This window comes from Oncorhynchus mykiss, chromosome 25, assembly GCF_013265735.2.
Source record: "Oncorhynchus mykiss isolate Arlee chromosome 25, USDA_OmykA_1.1, whole genome shotgun sequence".
In the NCBI taxonomy this organism is placed as follows: domain Eukaryota; kingdom Metazoa; phylum Chordata; class Actinopteri; order Salmoniformes; family Salmonidae; genus Oncorhynchus; species Oncorhynchus mykiss.
Genome location: NC_048589.1, coordinates 22,016,141 through 22,030,301, shown reverse-complemented (window position 1 = coordinate 22,030,301; position 14,161 = coordinate 22,016,141). Strand labels below are relative to the sequence as shown.

General features: G+C 42.4%; 1 protein-coding gene across 2 annotated transcripts; it reads left to right on the top strand.

Moving 5' to 3' along the window:
• The first annotated feature begins 4 nt into the window (after positions 1–4).
• si:dkey-21a6.5 (sushi, von Willebrand factor type A, EGF and pentraxin domain-containing protein 1) lies at positions 5–8,514 on the top strand. Of its 2 annotated transcripts, none has more exons than XM_021584936.2 (9): positions 5–188; positions 2,724–2,948; positions 3,362–3,500; positions 3,597–3,685; positions 3,963–4,026; positions 4,383–4,471; positions 6,480–6,592; positions 6,702–6,858; positions 7,286–8,514. In XM_021584936.2, the coding sequence occupies exons 1-9, from the start codon at positions 131–133 to the stop codon at positions 7,441–7,443; spliced, it is 1,092 nt and encodes a 363-aa protein (XP_021440611.2). In that variant the 5' UTR covers positions 5–130; the 3' UTR covers positions 7,444–8,514. The 2 variants fall into 2 exon arrangements, with proteins under 2 accessions (XP_021440611.2, XP_021440612.2); XM_021584937.2 differs by lacking the exon at positions 5–188 and adding an exon at positions 2,161–2,619.
• Positions 8,515–14,161: the final 5,647 nt, after the last annotated feature.

The following is a 14,161-nucleotide window of genomic DNA, read 5'->3' as shown; positions in this document are numbered from 1 at the left end:
ACATGATTTGTGTCTTGTCATATGACATTGATGAGGGCGACAAGCAACCAGCGACTCACTGTGGACTTCACTAAAAGAAAGAACCCTAAACTGTCAGAGATGAAATTCTTAACTTTTTTGTGCCGATAATATGTGGAGTATGGAATGTTGGGGAGTTTTGTCTACGATTGCTGCCGCCTGTCTGTTAGGTAAGGTTTGTTGTTGTCTTAGCTAATTAACATTAACGTTAGCTTTAGCAGGCAGCACTCTGTTTTTAGATATCTGACTGAAGGCAATTTTTCTACATGGGATTATTTGAGGTACCCACTTGTGCCAATGGCACTGTAGATACCTTTTTGTTTGTAAACTTTGTCAAGACAGCCACACCAGATATCACAATTCTGATTTGACATATTTTACAAAACGTGATAACTAATTGAATATGATTCAAAACGTTCATAAATGACAATGCAAAACTACACACTGCTTTGCAACATTGTTGTATAAATGCAGCTATAAAAGTTTAACATTCCACTTGTCATGTGAAGACATTTTTATATCTTATTCATCAAGCCCTGTACATTCAGGTGCACTGTTAACACATTTACCAAAACTGTAAATTACCTAAGCAGTTCCCAATGCTCTGGCAATCTAAACTCAATAGAATATAATGTACAGTACACACAGAAGGCCCTGGCCAACTCGGAGCATTTTGGAGTTTAAACCAGGGGAAATCATATGACCTGGTTTTGAATAATTGTAATTCTTGATGGTGTCTTTCTCTTAGCAAAGCAGCTCAGCTCATGGCTAATGTGATTACTGCGACAATAAGGTCTCTGTTTGCTGCTGCTCTCGCTTCTGTTTCCCCAACTCACTGACAGGTCAGACACCATGATATCTTGTGTTAACTGCATGTGATAATGAGACAAGATATTATGGTGTCTGACCTGTCCACAAATAGCTACATATCCCAAAGAAGACTTACTTTGAAATACTTATTGTGAAGCATTGGCTACCACATTGTGAAATAAATCAGTTGGGTGTGATTCAGAATGGCAGCATCATTGTAAGGTATCAAAGGAATGAGGAAGTGGACATGTAAAATCTTTCATGTTGGAACTTTGTGCCATTCTTTGACTAGAAACAAGGCTTAAAGAACGTGCTTTACAATTTATAAGACCACAAAAACAACTAAAGGGATTTGGAGAATATGCCAAAAAGGCCTATTACTGATGGATTTTCCTCAAACAGTAAGGGTGGAAATCTGTGGATGCCTAATGAAAGATAATACAATTTTTGCTCCCTTTCTAATTTTCTCTACTTTTGCATATTTTTTTTAATACTGAATGTTTTGGGATATTCAACCAAAACCTAATAATTAGATAAAGGGAACCTGAGTGGACAAATAACAACAATGACATACTTATTTCATAAACAAAGTTATGCAACACCCAATGCTCATTTGTGAAAAAGTAATTGCCCCTTTACACGCAATAACTGGTTGTGCCACCTTTAGCTGTAATGACTCCAACCAAACACTTCCTGTAATTATTGATCAGTCTCTCACGTCGCTATGGAGGAATTTTGTCCCGCTCTTCCATGCAGAACTGCTGTAACTCAGCAACATTTGTGGGTTTTCAAGCATGAATTGCTTGTTTCAAGCCCTGGCACAAGATCTCAATTGGGAATAGGTCTGGATTTTGACTAAGCCATTCCAAAACTTCAAATGTGTTGCTTTTTAGCCATTTTCATGTAGTCTTGATTGTGTGTTTTGGGTCATTGTCTTGCTGCATGACCCAACTGCGCTTTAGCTTCAGCTCACAGACGGATGGCCTGACATTCTCCTGTAGAATTCTCTGATACAGAGCAGAATTCATGGTTCCTTCTATTAAGGCAAGTCATCCAGGTTCTGAGACAGCAAAGCATCCCCAAACCATCAGGCTACCACCACCATGCTTAACTATTGGTATGAGGTTCTTAATGTGGAAAGCAGTGTTTGGTTTTTGCCAGGCATAATGGGACCCATGTCACCCAAAAAGTTATACTTTTGATATCTCTGTCCATACAACATTCTTCCAAGAGTCTTGATAATCTTCCAGGTGCTTTTTGGTGAACTTGATTCAACTTTTGGACAACATGGGTCCCATTATGCCATAGAGGAAACCAGAAAGCGGACAAATACTTTTTCACGGCACTGTAGGTGTCACACGACCTCCTGAAATGTGTTAAGCCTGTCACGTCTGCTCCCGCTCCCCCTCCCTGTTGCTCAACGGCGCCATGCTCCCCAGCATTACTCACTCCTGCCTTTCCCTCGTCACGTGCATCAGCGATTATTGGACTCACCTGGACTCAATCACCTGTTTATTACCTCCCCTATAATTGTCAGTTCCCCAGCTTCTTTCCCAACTGCTGCATTAATGTTTGAATGTTGTTGTTACCCGTGTGCTGATGCTGTTCCTGTCTGTTCTGCATTAAATGTTCAACAGGGCTTGTACCTTCTTCTCATCTCTGGTCCTTTCAAAGCCATCAAATACCAATCTCCAATGACCATTTTTCTTCTGAACCGTACTAATTAGTCATTGACCCATTATGTTTCCAGAAAATCCAGCTTCCCATGTCATGATCTGCTCTATTTCCAGGGTATGCCTTTGTCTATCTACCACATTGCTACTTAGAGAGAGGCTGGGAATATAAATGTTTTCCCGTTTCTAGAACTATTTGCTCTAAAAGTCTGGTTATAACAGGTGTGGTGGTGAGCCAGACAACGGCTCCCACGATGGCTCCTGCTGTGATGAACACCACATTCATTGAGAATGTGACGGCGACCACCAGAGTCAGTGAGACCACCACAGTCAGTGAGAATGTGACCTTGACCACACCCATGATCCTCAGCACCACATCTCCAGGCTGCTCTGCCCTCAACACCTCCACCTGTGAGACCTGTGTCCCAGGGTCCTACTCTGACAATGGTGAGTCTAGATGTCCTGCTAGCCTTACTTACACTGGCCTGACAGAAATATGCTTAGTTTCAGTGACGGGGCAGCAGGTAGCCTAGCAGTTAAGAGCATTGTCAGTAACCCAAATAATTACTCAGTTTTGTTTCTCACCACAACCTATAAATTAGGTAGAAACACAGCACAGCCAATTGATGCAGCACTGTAATGTCGTTTTTACCCATGTAACACCTATTTTTTGTGGATTTGGACAGTGGACACAGGAGTTGTGTTGTTGGTATGTAGCTTTGCTGTATTATTTGACCCCTGAAATGTGTCTGACCTCCACAGACTAAGTGAAAGCTTCTTTGGCTCAAATGTAAAATGAAGGTGGTAAGTGTTGTAAACACCACCACCTGTTCAATAACAGCCTTCTGATGTCTCCCCAGACACCCTGCTGTGTTCCTGTTGCCATGAGCCAGGGCTGTGTCTGTTCGCTGGGGCTTGCCTCCCATGTTCCAGAGGGTTCTTTCAGCCTCTTGCTGGACAACAACGATGTCAGCCCTGCAGCCAGGGTTTTTACACCAAGTACGTCTCTGTCAACTGAGGGTATAGTTGATTCACAAACATTCTGTGTACCACTGTTGCATTGACCCTCTTCCTGTTCTCCATCTCACCTTGCAGTTTTACCGGCAGCCTTATGTGTCAGTCCTGCTCCCCAGGCTCCTACAACAACAACACAGGCTCCGACTCCTGCCGAAGCTGTTCTCCAGGTATTTATATCAATATTTTTCTGTTCTTGTTGTATAATCATTGCAATAATGACTTACTTGTTACTATTACTGTTATTATATTATAGTGTGTTTGTTTGTTCATCCATGCCTATACGCAGAGAAAAAAGAGTGAATAAACATTTTGTAACAACTGACGAAAACAATCAGCTCTACTGTATAAAAGCTGGGCTTCAGTCATGCACATTCAAGTAATCTAACTCTTTAGAAATATTAAATTGGATGTATCTGTTTTTTAAATGGAATGTGTTATTTTCAGGTTTCTATACATCACAACAAAATGCCACATCGTGCAGTCCATGTCAACAGGGAACGTTCTGCAAGTTAGTGGCCCTTTTGTCACCTTAGATTTGTGTTTTCTTAACTAGTGTGGTTTGCACTGCAGCGGGACTGGCCCTGTTGCTTGTCTGCAGATCTAACATCACATGCTCTCATCTCATGCAACTGATATTACTTCCCAAAACCGGACACACACACACACACACACACACACACACACACACACACACACACACACACACACACACACACACACAATTGGGTTAGTAGTAGGTATTGAAGAAATTATTTCATAGTTCAGTCATCAGACATGGGGTGGTGATAGCCAGCTGTATTAAACAGTATTTTGTAAATAAGTTCTTCCCCATTCATTGCACCCTTGTGGCCATCCCTCCCATAGCTCCTCCAGTTGTGCTCTGTGTCAGATCTGTCCTGCTGGTACAGAGTCTCTGCAGCCAGCTGCCAAGGAGTGCACACCTTGTCGTCCAGGTAACTACCAGTGCCAGCCAACAATATCAATTGTGTTATTTATAATGCATGCAGTGTTAAAATATTAAAGAGAATGTTTCAAATGTTTTTTGTGAGAATGTTCCATTCAATGTAGCCTAACCCATTCACATAAGGGTTATCTGGCACTGCATTGATTACATCTATCAAAACACTAAATGAAGGCATGATCTACACTGAACAAAACATATAAATGCAACATGCAACAAGATACATTAAAAAGTAGAGGCCTGGACCAGAAAACCAGTCAGTATCTGGTGTGACCACCATTTGCCTCCTGCAGCGCAACACATCTCCTTCGCATAGAGTTGATCAGGCTGTTGATTGTGGCCTGTGGAATGTTGTCCCACTCCTCTTCAATGGCTGTGCGAAGTTGCTGGATATTGGCAGGAACTGGAACACTCTGTCGTACACATCGGTCCAGAGCATCCCAAACATGCTCAATGGGTGACCTGTCTGGTGAGTATGCAGGCCATTGAAGAACTGGGACATTTTCAGCTTCCAGGAATTGTGTACAGATCCTTCCGACATGGGGCTGTGCATTATCATGCTGAAACACGAGGTGACTGTGGCAGATTAATGGCACAACAATGGGCCTCAGGATCTCGTCATTCAAATTGCCATTGATAAAATGCAATTGTGTTCGTTGTCCGTAGCTTATGCCTGCCCATACCATAACCCCACCGCCACCATGGAGCACACAACATTGACATCAGCAAACTGTCGCCCACATGACGCCATACACACTGTCTGCCATCTGCCCTGTACAGTTGAAACCAGGATTCATCCATGAAGAGCACACTTCTCCAGCACGCCAGTTCCCATCGAATGTTAGCATTTTCCCACTGAAGTTGGTTACGAGGCCAAACTGCAGTCAGTTCAAGACCCTGGTGAAGACGACGAGCATGTAAATGAGCTTCCCTGAGACAATTTCTGACAGTTTGTGCAGAAATTCTTCGGTTGTGCAAACCCACAGTTTCATCAGCTGTCCGGGTGGCTGGTCTCAGACTATCCCACAGGCGAATAAGCATGATGTGGAGGTCCTGGGCTGGCGTGGTTACACGTGGTCTGTGGTTGTGAAGCCGCTTTGATGTACTGCCAATTCTCTAAAACAATGTTGTATGGGGCTTATGGTAGAGAAATGAACATTCAATTCTCTGGCAACAGCTCTGGTGGACATTCCTGCAGTCAGCATGTCAATTGCACACTCCCTCAACTTGAGACATCTGTGGCACTTTTTTAGTGGCCTTTTATTGTCCCCATCACAAGGTGCACCTACACTACCGTTAGTTGATGGTCACTTAGAAATTTCCTTGTTTTTGAAAGAAAAACACTTTTTTGTCCATTAAAATAACATCAAATTGATCAGAAATACAGTGTAGACATGGTTAATGTTGTGAATGACTATTGTAGCTGAAAACGGCTGATTTTTGATAAAACATTTTAAAAAATTAAAAAGGAATATCTACATAGGTGTACAGAGGCCCATTATCAGCAACCATCACTCATGTGTTCCAATGGCACGTTGTGTTAGCTAATCCAAGTTTATCATTTTAAAAGGCTAATTGATCATTAGAAAACTATTTTGCAATTATGTTAGCACAGCTAAAAACTGGTGTTCTGATTAAAGAAGCAATAAAACTGGCCTTTAGACTAGTTGAGTATCTGGAGCATCAGCATTTTGTGGGTTGCTGTTTAATCAGCTTCTTGATATGCCACACCTGTCCGGTGGATGGATTTATCTTGGCAAAGGATACATTTGTGCACAAAATTTGAGAGAAGCTTCTTGTGCGTATGGAACATTTCTGGGATCTTTTATTTCAGCTCATGAAACATGGGACCAACACTTTACATGTTATATTTTTGTTCAGTATAATTTATGGTTAATAGTAATACTGTAATAGCAGAGATTCAGTCAGTTTTAAATGGATGACATTTTAGTGGAGTAATCTGATTAGGATGTATCGATGAGATGTTTGATTTTGGACAGGTATGCACAAGGCTCCCCGTCAGAGTATGTGTCAAATCTGCAGCAGCGGCTTCTTCCAGATCCGCTGGGGCCAGGAGACCTGTAACCTCTGCCCTGAAAACCACTACTGCCCAGTCAGTACCACATCCCTTACTTCCAGTAAACACCTCCAATACTGAAAGTATCATTAAGGGATTTCCTGACCAACTTGAATGACCAAGGCTCACTTCATCTGTTCCACAGAGTCCAGATGTGAACCCCATCCTGTGCCCCGGTGATGCCTTCTGTCCTGAAGGCAGCACTGCTCCAGGTTACTGCATGGAGACCTTCTTTCGCAAGGCAGGGGAGGAGTGTGAGCTGGCCCCCGTCACCATTGCTCTACTTGTCATAGGAGGAGGAGGTATGTCTGAAGAAACATGTCTAAAATATTGGTGTAGTGGAAGGAAAGTGGTTTGAACTTTAGGCTACCACTTAGATGTTGAAAACCCTTGTCAGGTGAGCAAAATACTTGGCTTCCCATATTAACTTTTTTTTTTGTGACCCTTTGAGAAAAGTTGTTCACTGACATGAACCTTGTTTATTTCTTCTAATTGCACAAATTGTATGCATTTTCTGGGCACTACTAAGTACAAATATCCAAATATATGATTGAATTATCTTGTTTAGAGGTCATTTGATCAGGAGGAAACATCTTGTAGCAAAAACAAAGTGAAATAGAAATCATGCTGAAGTAATAGAGTAGTAGTAGTAGTAGTAGTAGTAAGTGAACGTTGTAGTCTTGTTGCATACAGTCTTTTGATGTGTTTTCTTTATTTTCTCTGGTCCAGTGGCCCTACTCTTCGTCATCCTGCTGGTGTTGCGTCGAAGGCGAGACACAGACGGAGAGCTTTCCCTCGTACGACAACCTCTGTTACGCAAAGAGCGGCCGCAAGGTCGATACTACGGGATCCCATGTGATGCCGAGCCAGTATACGCTGGTTGGTGAGCATGTCCCCAGCCCCATCTGATGCCTCCAATTATTGGGGTCAAATGTCTGGCTTTCAGAGCAGAATCAGCTGAATTCTATGTGCCTCAGCTTTGGACTAATGGACCATAAGAGAAAGCAAACTCACACCAAATCCTAGCCATGGTTTACTATGTCCATTTGAGTACTTTTGATAACTCACCAGCTCTTTCATGCGGTACGGTACGTCTTTTATATGTATTCTTTTATTTATTTAACTAGGCAAGTCAGTTAAGAACAAATTCTTATTTTCAATGACGGCCTAGGAACAGTAGGTTAACTGCCTTGTTCAGGGGCAGAACGACAGATTTTTACCTTGTCAGCTCGGGGATTCGATCTTACTAGTCCAACGCTCTAACCACTAGGCTACCTGCTGCCGTCATTCTTGACAAGCAGAAGTGTTTTTCTTCTGTATTTTGTGCTTTAGTGAAGGCTGACCCTATTACATTTGTTAAAAAGAAAAACACTGTTCTTTAAAAGAAAAGTATATTTGTATGTTTTAAAGAAAAACACTGACTCCAGTCCAGGGTATATACTGGAATAAAGCACAACTTTGCACTACTTAAGTGAAATTCTGTTGTATAATTACTAGCCTATAAAATAAGATGCAGGCTGAAGTTATTTCCATGATGCAAGTTTATTAACAAAATGTCTGTAAAACACCAAAAGGATGTTTCATGAGGTGTGCGAGCAAGAACTTTTTACAGGATCGCGTACTGATTGTCCTAATGTGGTACACCGTAGTAGTTCATTGCGTAACAAAAAAAGATGGGGGGGGGCCACCATGGCAAGGAACGTCTCTGGTATGTAATGCTTTGCCACATTATTCAGATAATAGCTACCTGTGATCAATTCAATGTTTTCTGTAAACCCTATTGCTCTGTTTTACAATCATAATAGCTAATCTCTTGCCTAACAAGGCAACTTTCATGGCTATGATTACCACATTCTAAGGTTATCAAATGCCAGCTCATACATACTCTAGTCAGATTAATCGGTAGTTATACACTGAGTATACAATACAGAATGTTGAGTAAAATTTATTTAAACGTACTATACTGGTTGTCTGTGGTTTGTCCGGCTGCTTGAAATTTGAGACAAAATATTCTCAGATAAGTATTGTTTACCCGACTTAGAGAGCTGGTAGGTATGGTTCGGTTAGGCACCAAGGTAAAAATTAGCTTTAAATTTGATTTTCGGATTTTAACCCCCCCTCAAAAGAAAAAGTTGGGATTGTATCTGTTTTTACCCAACTAAGTATATGGCGGCAATACACCTTTTTGGATGTAGTCTGCCAATACAATCTTAAAGGGGTTTTCTGCTTGTTTAAAGCTGTGTACAGTTCGTTAAGCGCCAGCTTGTATTTTAATTGTCCTGAGGTGGACTCCCTCGGGAAGTAGAAGGGGTCATCATTTGACCATCAGGTATTCCAAGACTGGTGAACAGTGGGTCGACACTTCTACCGCGCTGGAATAAATGAACCCCCCCCTCCTGTCTGCCAGGTGAATGGAGAATCCATCGAGTTCTATAGCTATCTTGTCTGAGAGCCATGTTTCTGAAAAGCAAAGAATATTGCAGTTCCGAGAGTCCAGTCGGTAGCAAATCCGCGATCGGAGGGGATCTATTTTATTATCAAGTGACTGTTTTTTTGCCTTAATCTCACCAGGACCCCCCCTCTCTTGTCTCTAACACCGGCGTTTACTTAATCTCACCAGGATCCCCCCTCTCTTGTCTCTAACGCCGGTGTTTACTTTTGGGTAGCCTGAATTTTAGGTTGGAATTAGAGAGTCCAGGGCAGATGAGTCGAAGTAGAAGGCAGAATTGGGGTAAGTAACTGCTGATCTGTTGTTCAAAAGTTCTTGTCGGTTGTAAGAAATAAAAGGGGATACATTTCATGAAAATAGAGTAAAAATAAACAACAAAATAATCACAAAGTTGGGTCGGAGCTTGCAAAACGGCAACCATCCAGGACGGCACCATTTCAGGCTCACAATAAAAGTAAAAAATAAATGCATTTACAGATGGCATACAAGTTTGTTATTAAGCCACATGGAAGTTCACATTTTCGAGAAGGCATTTCTGCCCCCAAATGCATTTTGCTCAAATAATTGTTTACATTCAAATGCCTCTCCTGTGAAGTAGTGACGCCTGACATGCCTAGTTTCCTGAAACGAGTCACATATACCATATTTCAAAAGTCTAAACAATACTTTTCTGTGGATATTTTGTCTAAAATTTAGAGCAGCAAGAAGTACAAACCGCACTAGCCCGGCTGATGGCGACATTGAGTCGTTTCATTTTACCGTCCAAACGCAATACATTCTTATCACTTGTGGACCAGTAGGTGCCTAAAACATTCTCCATTCAGGCTGCATAGGCTTCAATATCATACTTAACATTTTTAAATGGCGAGAAGGCGGGGAGAAAACTGGGAAAATATCCACGCTTTCCTTATGAAGCACCATTTTCCACCACCATGCTAGTGGCTATATGCTAATCCTGGGTGTTGCATATCATGTTCAGACAATCAGGTTGAAACGATCAGACCAGGGGTTATGTTTCTTTCACAACAGTGCATTATGGGAAACCAAGACTGTTCTTAGGGTAGACCTGGTTGTAGCTAGATATGTTTGAGTTGCGTCAAGGGACAAATTTAGCATTAGTTAACCCTTTTCCTAAACTTAACATAATTCTCCTAATCTGCCAAAGTACACATATTTTCCAAATGTTTTTGTTGCCTTTTAGCCATTAAATAAAGCTAAGGAGGAAATCGAAACCTATGCGGCCTGAAATGATTTTTTTTTTTTTTTTAGGTACAAATGGGTCCATGAAGGATACGAATGTATTGCCAGCTGCATACAATGCGTTTGGATAATAAAATGAAACAACTCAATATCGCCTCGCCATCTGCTGGCCTTTGGGCTAAAACCGCCTTGACAACCGGTACGAGTAAGTTTAAATGTATTTTTATTCAACATTCTGGTTTGTAAGGAACATTTACATGATTTTGCACACAGATGTTTCAGGGTGTAGGCCTATATACCAATGAATTGTGTATTACAGCCTGATTAATCAGACTACCCATACTCATGCTAGCTTGCTAGCTATTTCTATGGTCAATGTGTTGCTAACGTGTAGTGTAATGCTAATGAATATACAAGTTAGTGCCAAAATAATGGAACGTTTTGAATAAATGAGGAATACAAAGTATATTGAAAGCAGGTGCTTTCACAAAGGTGTGATTTCCTGAGTTTATTAAGCAATTATCATCGCATCACGACGGGGCTGTAGTGGAGCAGGTTGAGAACTTCAAGGTCCTTGGCTTCCACATCACCAACAAACTAACATGGTCCAAGCACACCAATACAGTCGTGAAGAGGGCACGACAAAACCTTTTCCCCCTCAGAAGACTGAAAAGATTTGGCATGGGTCCTCAGATCCTCAAAAGATTTTACAGCTGCACCTGCCTGGTATGGCAACTGCTCGGCCTTCGACTGCAAGGCACTACAGAGGGTAGTGCGTACGGCCCAGTACATCACCGGGGCCAAGTTGCCTGCCATCCAGGACCTCTATACCAGGCGGTGTCAAAGGAAGGCCCTAAAAATTGTCAAAGACTACAGCCACCCTAGTCATAGACTGTTCTCTCTGTTACCGCACAGCAAGCGTTACCGGAGAGCCAAGTCTAGGATCAAGAGGCTTCTAAAACAGCTTCTACCCCCAAGCCATAAGACTCCTGAACATCTAATCAAATGGCTACCCAAACTATTTGCATTGCCCCCGCCCCCTTCTACGCTGTTGCTACTCTCTGTTATCTATGCATAGTCACTTTAATAACTCTACATGTACAGTCGTGGCCAAAAGTTTTGAGAATGACACAAATATTAATTTTCACAAAGTCTGCTGCCTCAGTTGTATGATGGCAATTTGCATATACTCCAGAATGTTATGAAGAGTGATCAGATGAATTGCAAAGTCCCTCTTTGCCATGCAAATGAACTGAATCCCCAAAAAACATTTCCACTGCATTTCAGCCCTGCCACAAAAGGACCAACTGACATCATGTCAGTGATTCTCTCATTAACACAGGTGTGAGTGTTGACGAGGACAAGGCTGGAGATAACTCTGTCATGCTGATTGAGTTCGAATAACAGACTGGAAGCTTCAAAAAGAGGGTGGTGCTTGGAATCATTGTTATTCCTCTGTCAACCAAGGTTACCTGCAAGGAAACACGTGCCGTCATCATTGCTTTGCACAAAAAGGGCTTCACAGGCAAGGATATTGCTGCCAGTAAGATTGCACCTAAATCAACCATTTATCAGATCATCAAGAACTTCAACTTCACAGTACTATGTGATTGCAGCCCCCACTGTTACAGGATGACCTGTTGGGGTGTCTGGGTGGCATTAGCAGACAGACAAGCCCATGCAGGGGTAGTAAGCACAGAACTCTGCACAGTTTGATGATGGATTATGGTGGAGAAACAACATATCTTCTGCCCCCTGGCAAACAGTCAATGACCTCTGCAAGCCAATGAATACAAGAGACGGAAATTGCTAAAATTAGGGAAGCCATTTAGCTACTTTTTCACAACTGATAACAGTAGCATATACAGCTAACTGCCAAACTAAAGGAAACACCAACCAAGTATCTTAATAGGGTATTGGGCCACCACGAGCCAGAACTGCTCCAATGTACCTTGGCATAGATTCTACAAGTGTCTGAAACGCTACTGAAGGGATGCGTCTCCATTCTTCCAAAATAAATTCCATCAATTGGAGCTCTGTAGATGGTGGTGGAAAACGCCGTCTCAGGCGCCACTCCAGAATCTCACATAAGTGTTCAATTGGGTTGCGATCTGGTAACTGAGACAGCCATGGCATATGGTTTATATAATTGTCATTCTCATCAAACCATTCAGTGACCACTCTTGGCCTGTAGCTGGGGGCATTATCATCCTATGGGGGCATAGCCATGGTTGCCAAAATCAAATCAAATGTTATGTCACATGCGCCGACTACAACAGGTGTAGGTAGACCTTACAGTGAAATGATTACTTACCAGCCCTTGACCAACAATGCGGTTAAGAAAATACATTTAAAAAACTATTTTAAATAATTAAAGAGCAGCAGTAAAATAACAATAGCGAAGCTATATACAGGAGGTACCGGTGTCGAGGTAATATGTACAGTCGTGGCCAAAAGTTTTGAGAATGACACATTAATTTTCACAAAGTCTGCTGCCTCAGTGTCTTTAGATATTTGTCAGATGTTACTATGGAATATTGAAGTATAATTACAAGCATTTCATAAGTGTCAAAGGCTTTAATTGACAATTACATGAAGTTGATGCAAAGAGTCAATATTTGCAGTGTTGACCCTTCTTTTTCAAGAACTCGGCAGTCCGCCCTGGCATGCTGTCAATTACCTTCTGGGCCACATCCTGACTGATGGCAGCCCATTCTTGCATAATCAATGCTTGGAGTTTGTCAGAACTTGTGGGTTTTTGTTTGTCCACCTGCCTCTTGAGGATTGACCACATTCTCAATGGGATTACGGTCTGGAAAGTTTCCTGGCCATGGACCCAAAATATCGATGTTTTGTTCCCCGAGCCACTTAGTTATCACTTTTGCCAAGGTGCTCCATCATGCTGGAAAAGGCATTGTTTGTCGCCAAACTGTTCCTGGATGGTTGGGAGAAGTTGCTCTCGGAGGATGTGTTGGAACCATTCTTTATTCATGGCTGTGTTCTTAGGCAAAATTGTGAGTGAGCCCACTCCCTTGGCTGAGAAGCAAGCCCGCACATGAATGGTCTCAGGATGCTTTACTGTTGGCATGACACAGGACTGATGGTAGCGCTCACCTTGTCTTCTCCGGACAAGCTTTCCAATCCCTGTACCTTTTGCAGAATATCAGTCTGTCCCTGATGTTTTTCCTGCAGAGAAGTGGCTTCTTTGCTGCCTTTCTTGACACCAGGCCATCCTCCAAAAGTCTTCACCTCACTGTGCGTGCAGATGTACTCACACCTGCCTGCTGCCATTCCTGACCAAGCTCTGTACTGGTGGTGCCCCGATCCCGCAGCTGAATCAACTTTAGGAGACGGTCCTGGCGCTTGCTGGACTTTCTTGGGCGCCCTGAAGCCACCTTCACAACAATGAATATTTTTGCAAGGCACTGTACAGTTGTTGGTTAGCTAGCAAATTTTAGCCATAGACGTGACATGAGTCAAAACACCTAAAAAATACACTTTATCAATAACATGATACAACAATCTGAAACCAGCCACCTATTATTCACGACATGGCAGCTTCTTGTCATTGTTGCTAGTTCTCTGACTGTCTCCAGAATCATAACACCCCACAGCCTTCTAACTCCGGAATCATAACACCCCACAGCCTTCTAACTCCGGAATCATAACACCCCACGGCCTTCTGTCTCCGGAATCATAACACCACACGGCCTTCTGTCTCCGGAATCATAACACCACACGGCCTTCTGTCTCCGGAATCATAACACCACACAGCCTTCTGTCTCCGGAATCATAACACCACACGGCCTTCTGTCTCCGGAATAATAACACCACACGGCCTTCTGTCTAAAGAATCATAACACCACACGGCCTTCTGTCTCCTGAATCATAACACCACACGGCCTTCTGTCTTCAGAATCATAACACCACACAGCCTCCCCTCCACCACACCCACA

Coding starts and splice junctions, on each gene's coding strand:
- si:dkey-21a6.5 (XM_021584936.2), top strand. CDS start 131: ATGTGGAGTATGGAATGTTGGGGAGTTTTGTCTACGATTGCTGCCGCC. Junction 3,501..3,596: donor AGCCAGGGTTTTTACACCAA/GTACGTCTCTGT, acceptor CTCACCTTGCAG/TTTTACCGGCAGCCTTATGT. Junction 4,472..6,479: donor GTGCACACCTTGTCGTCCAG/GTAACTACCAGT, acceptor GATTTTGGACAG/GTATGCACAAGGCTCCCCGT.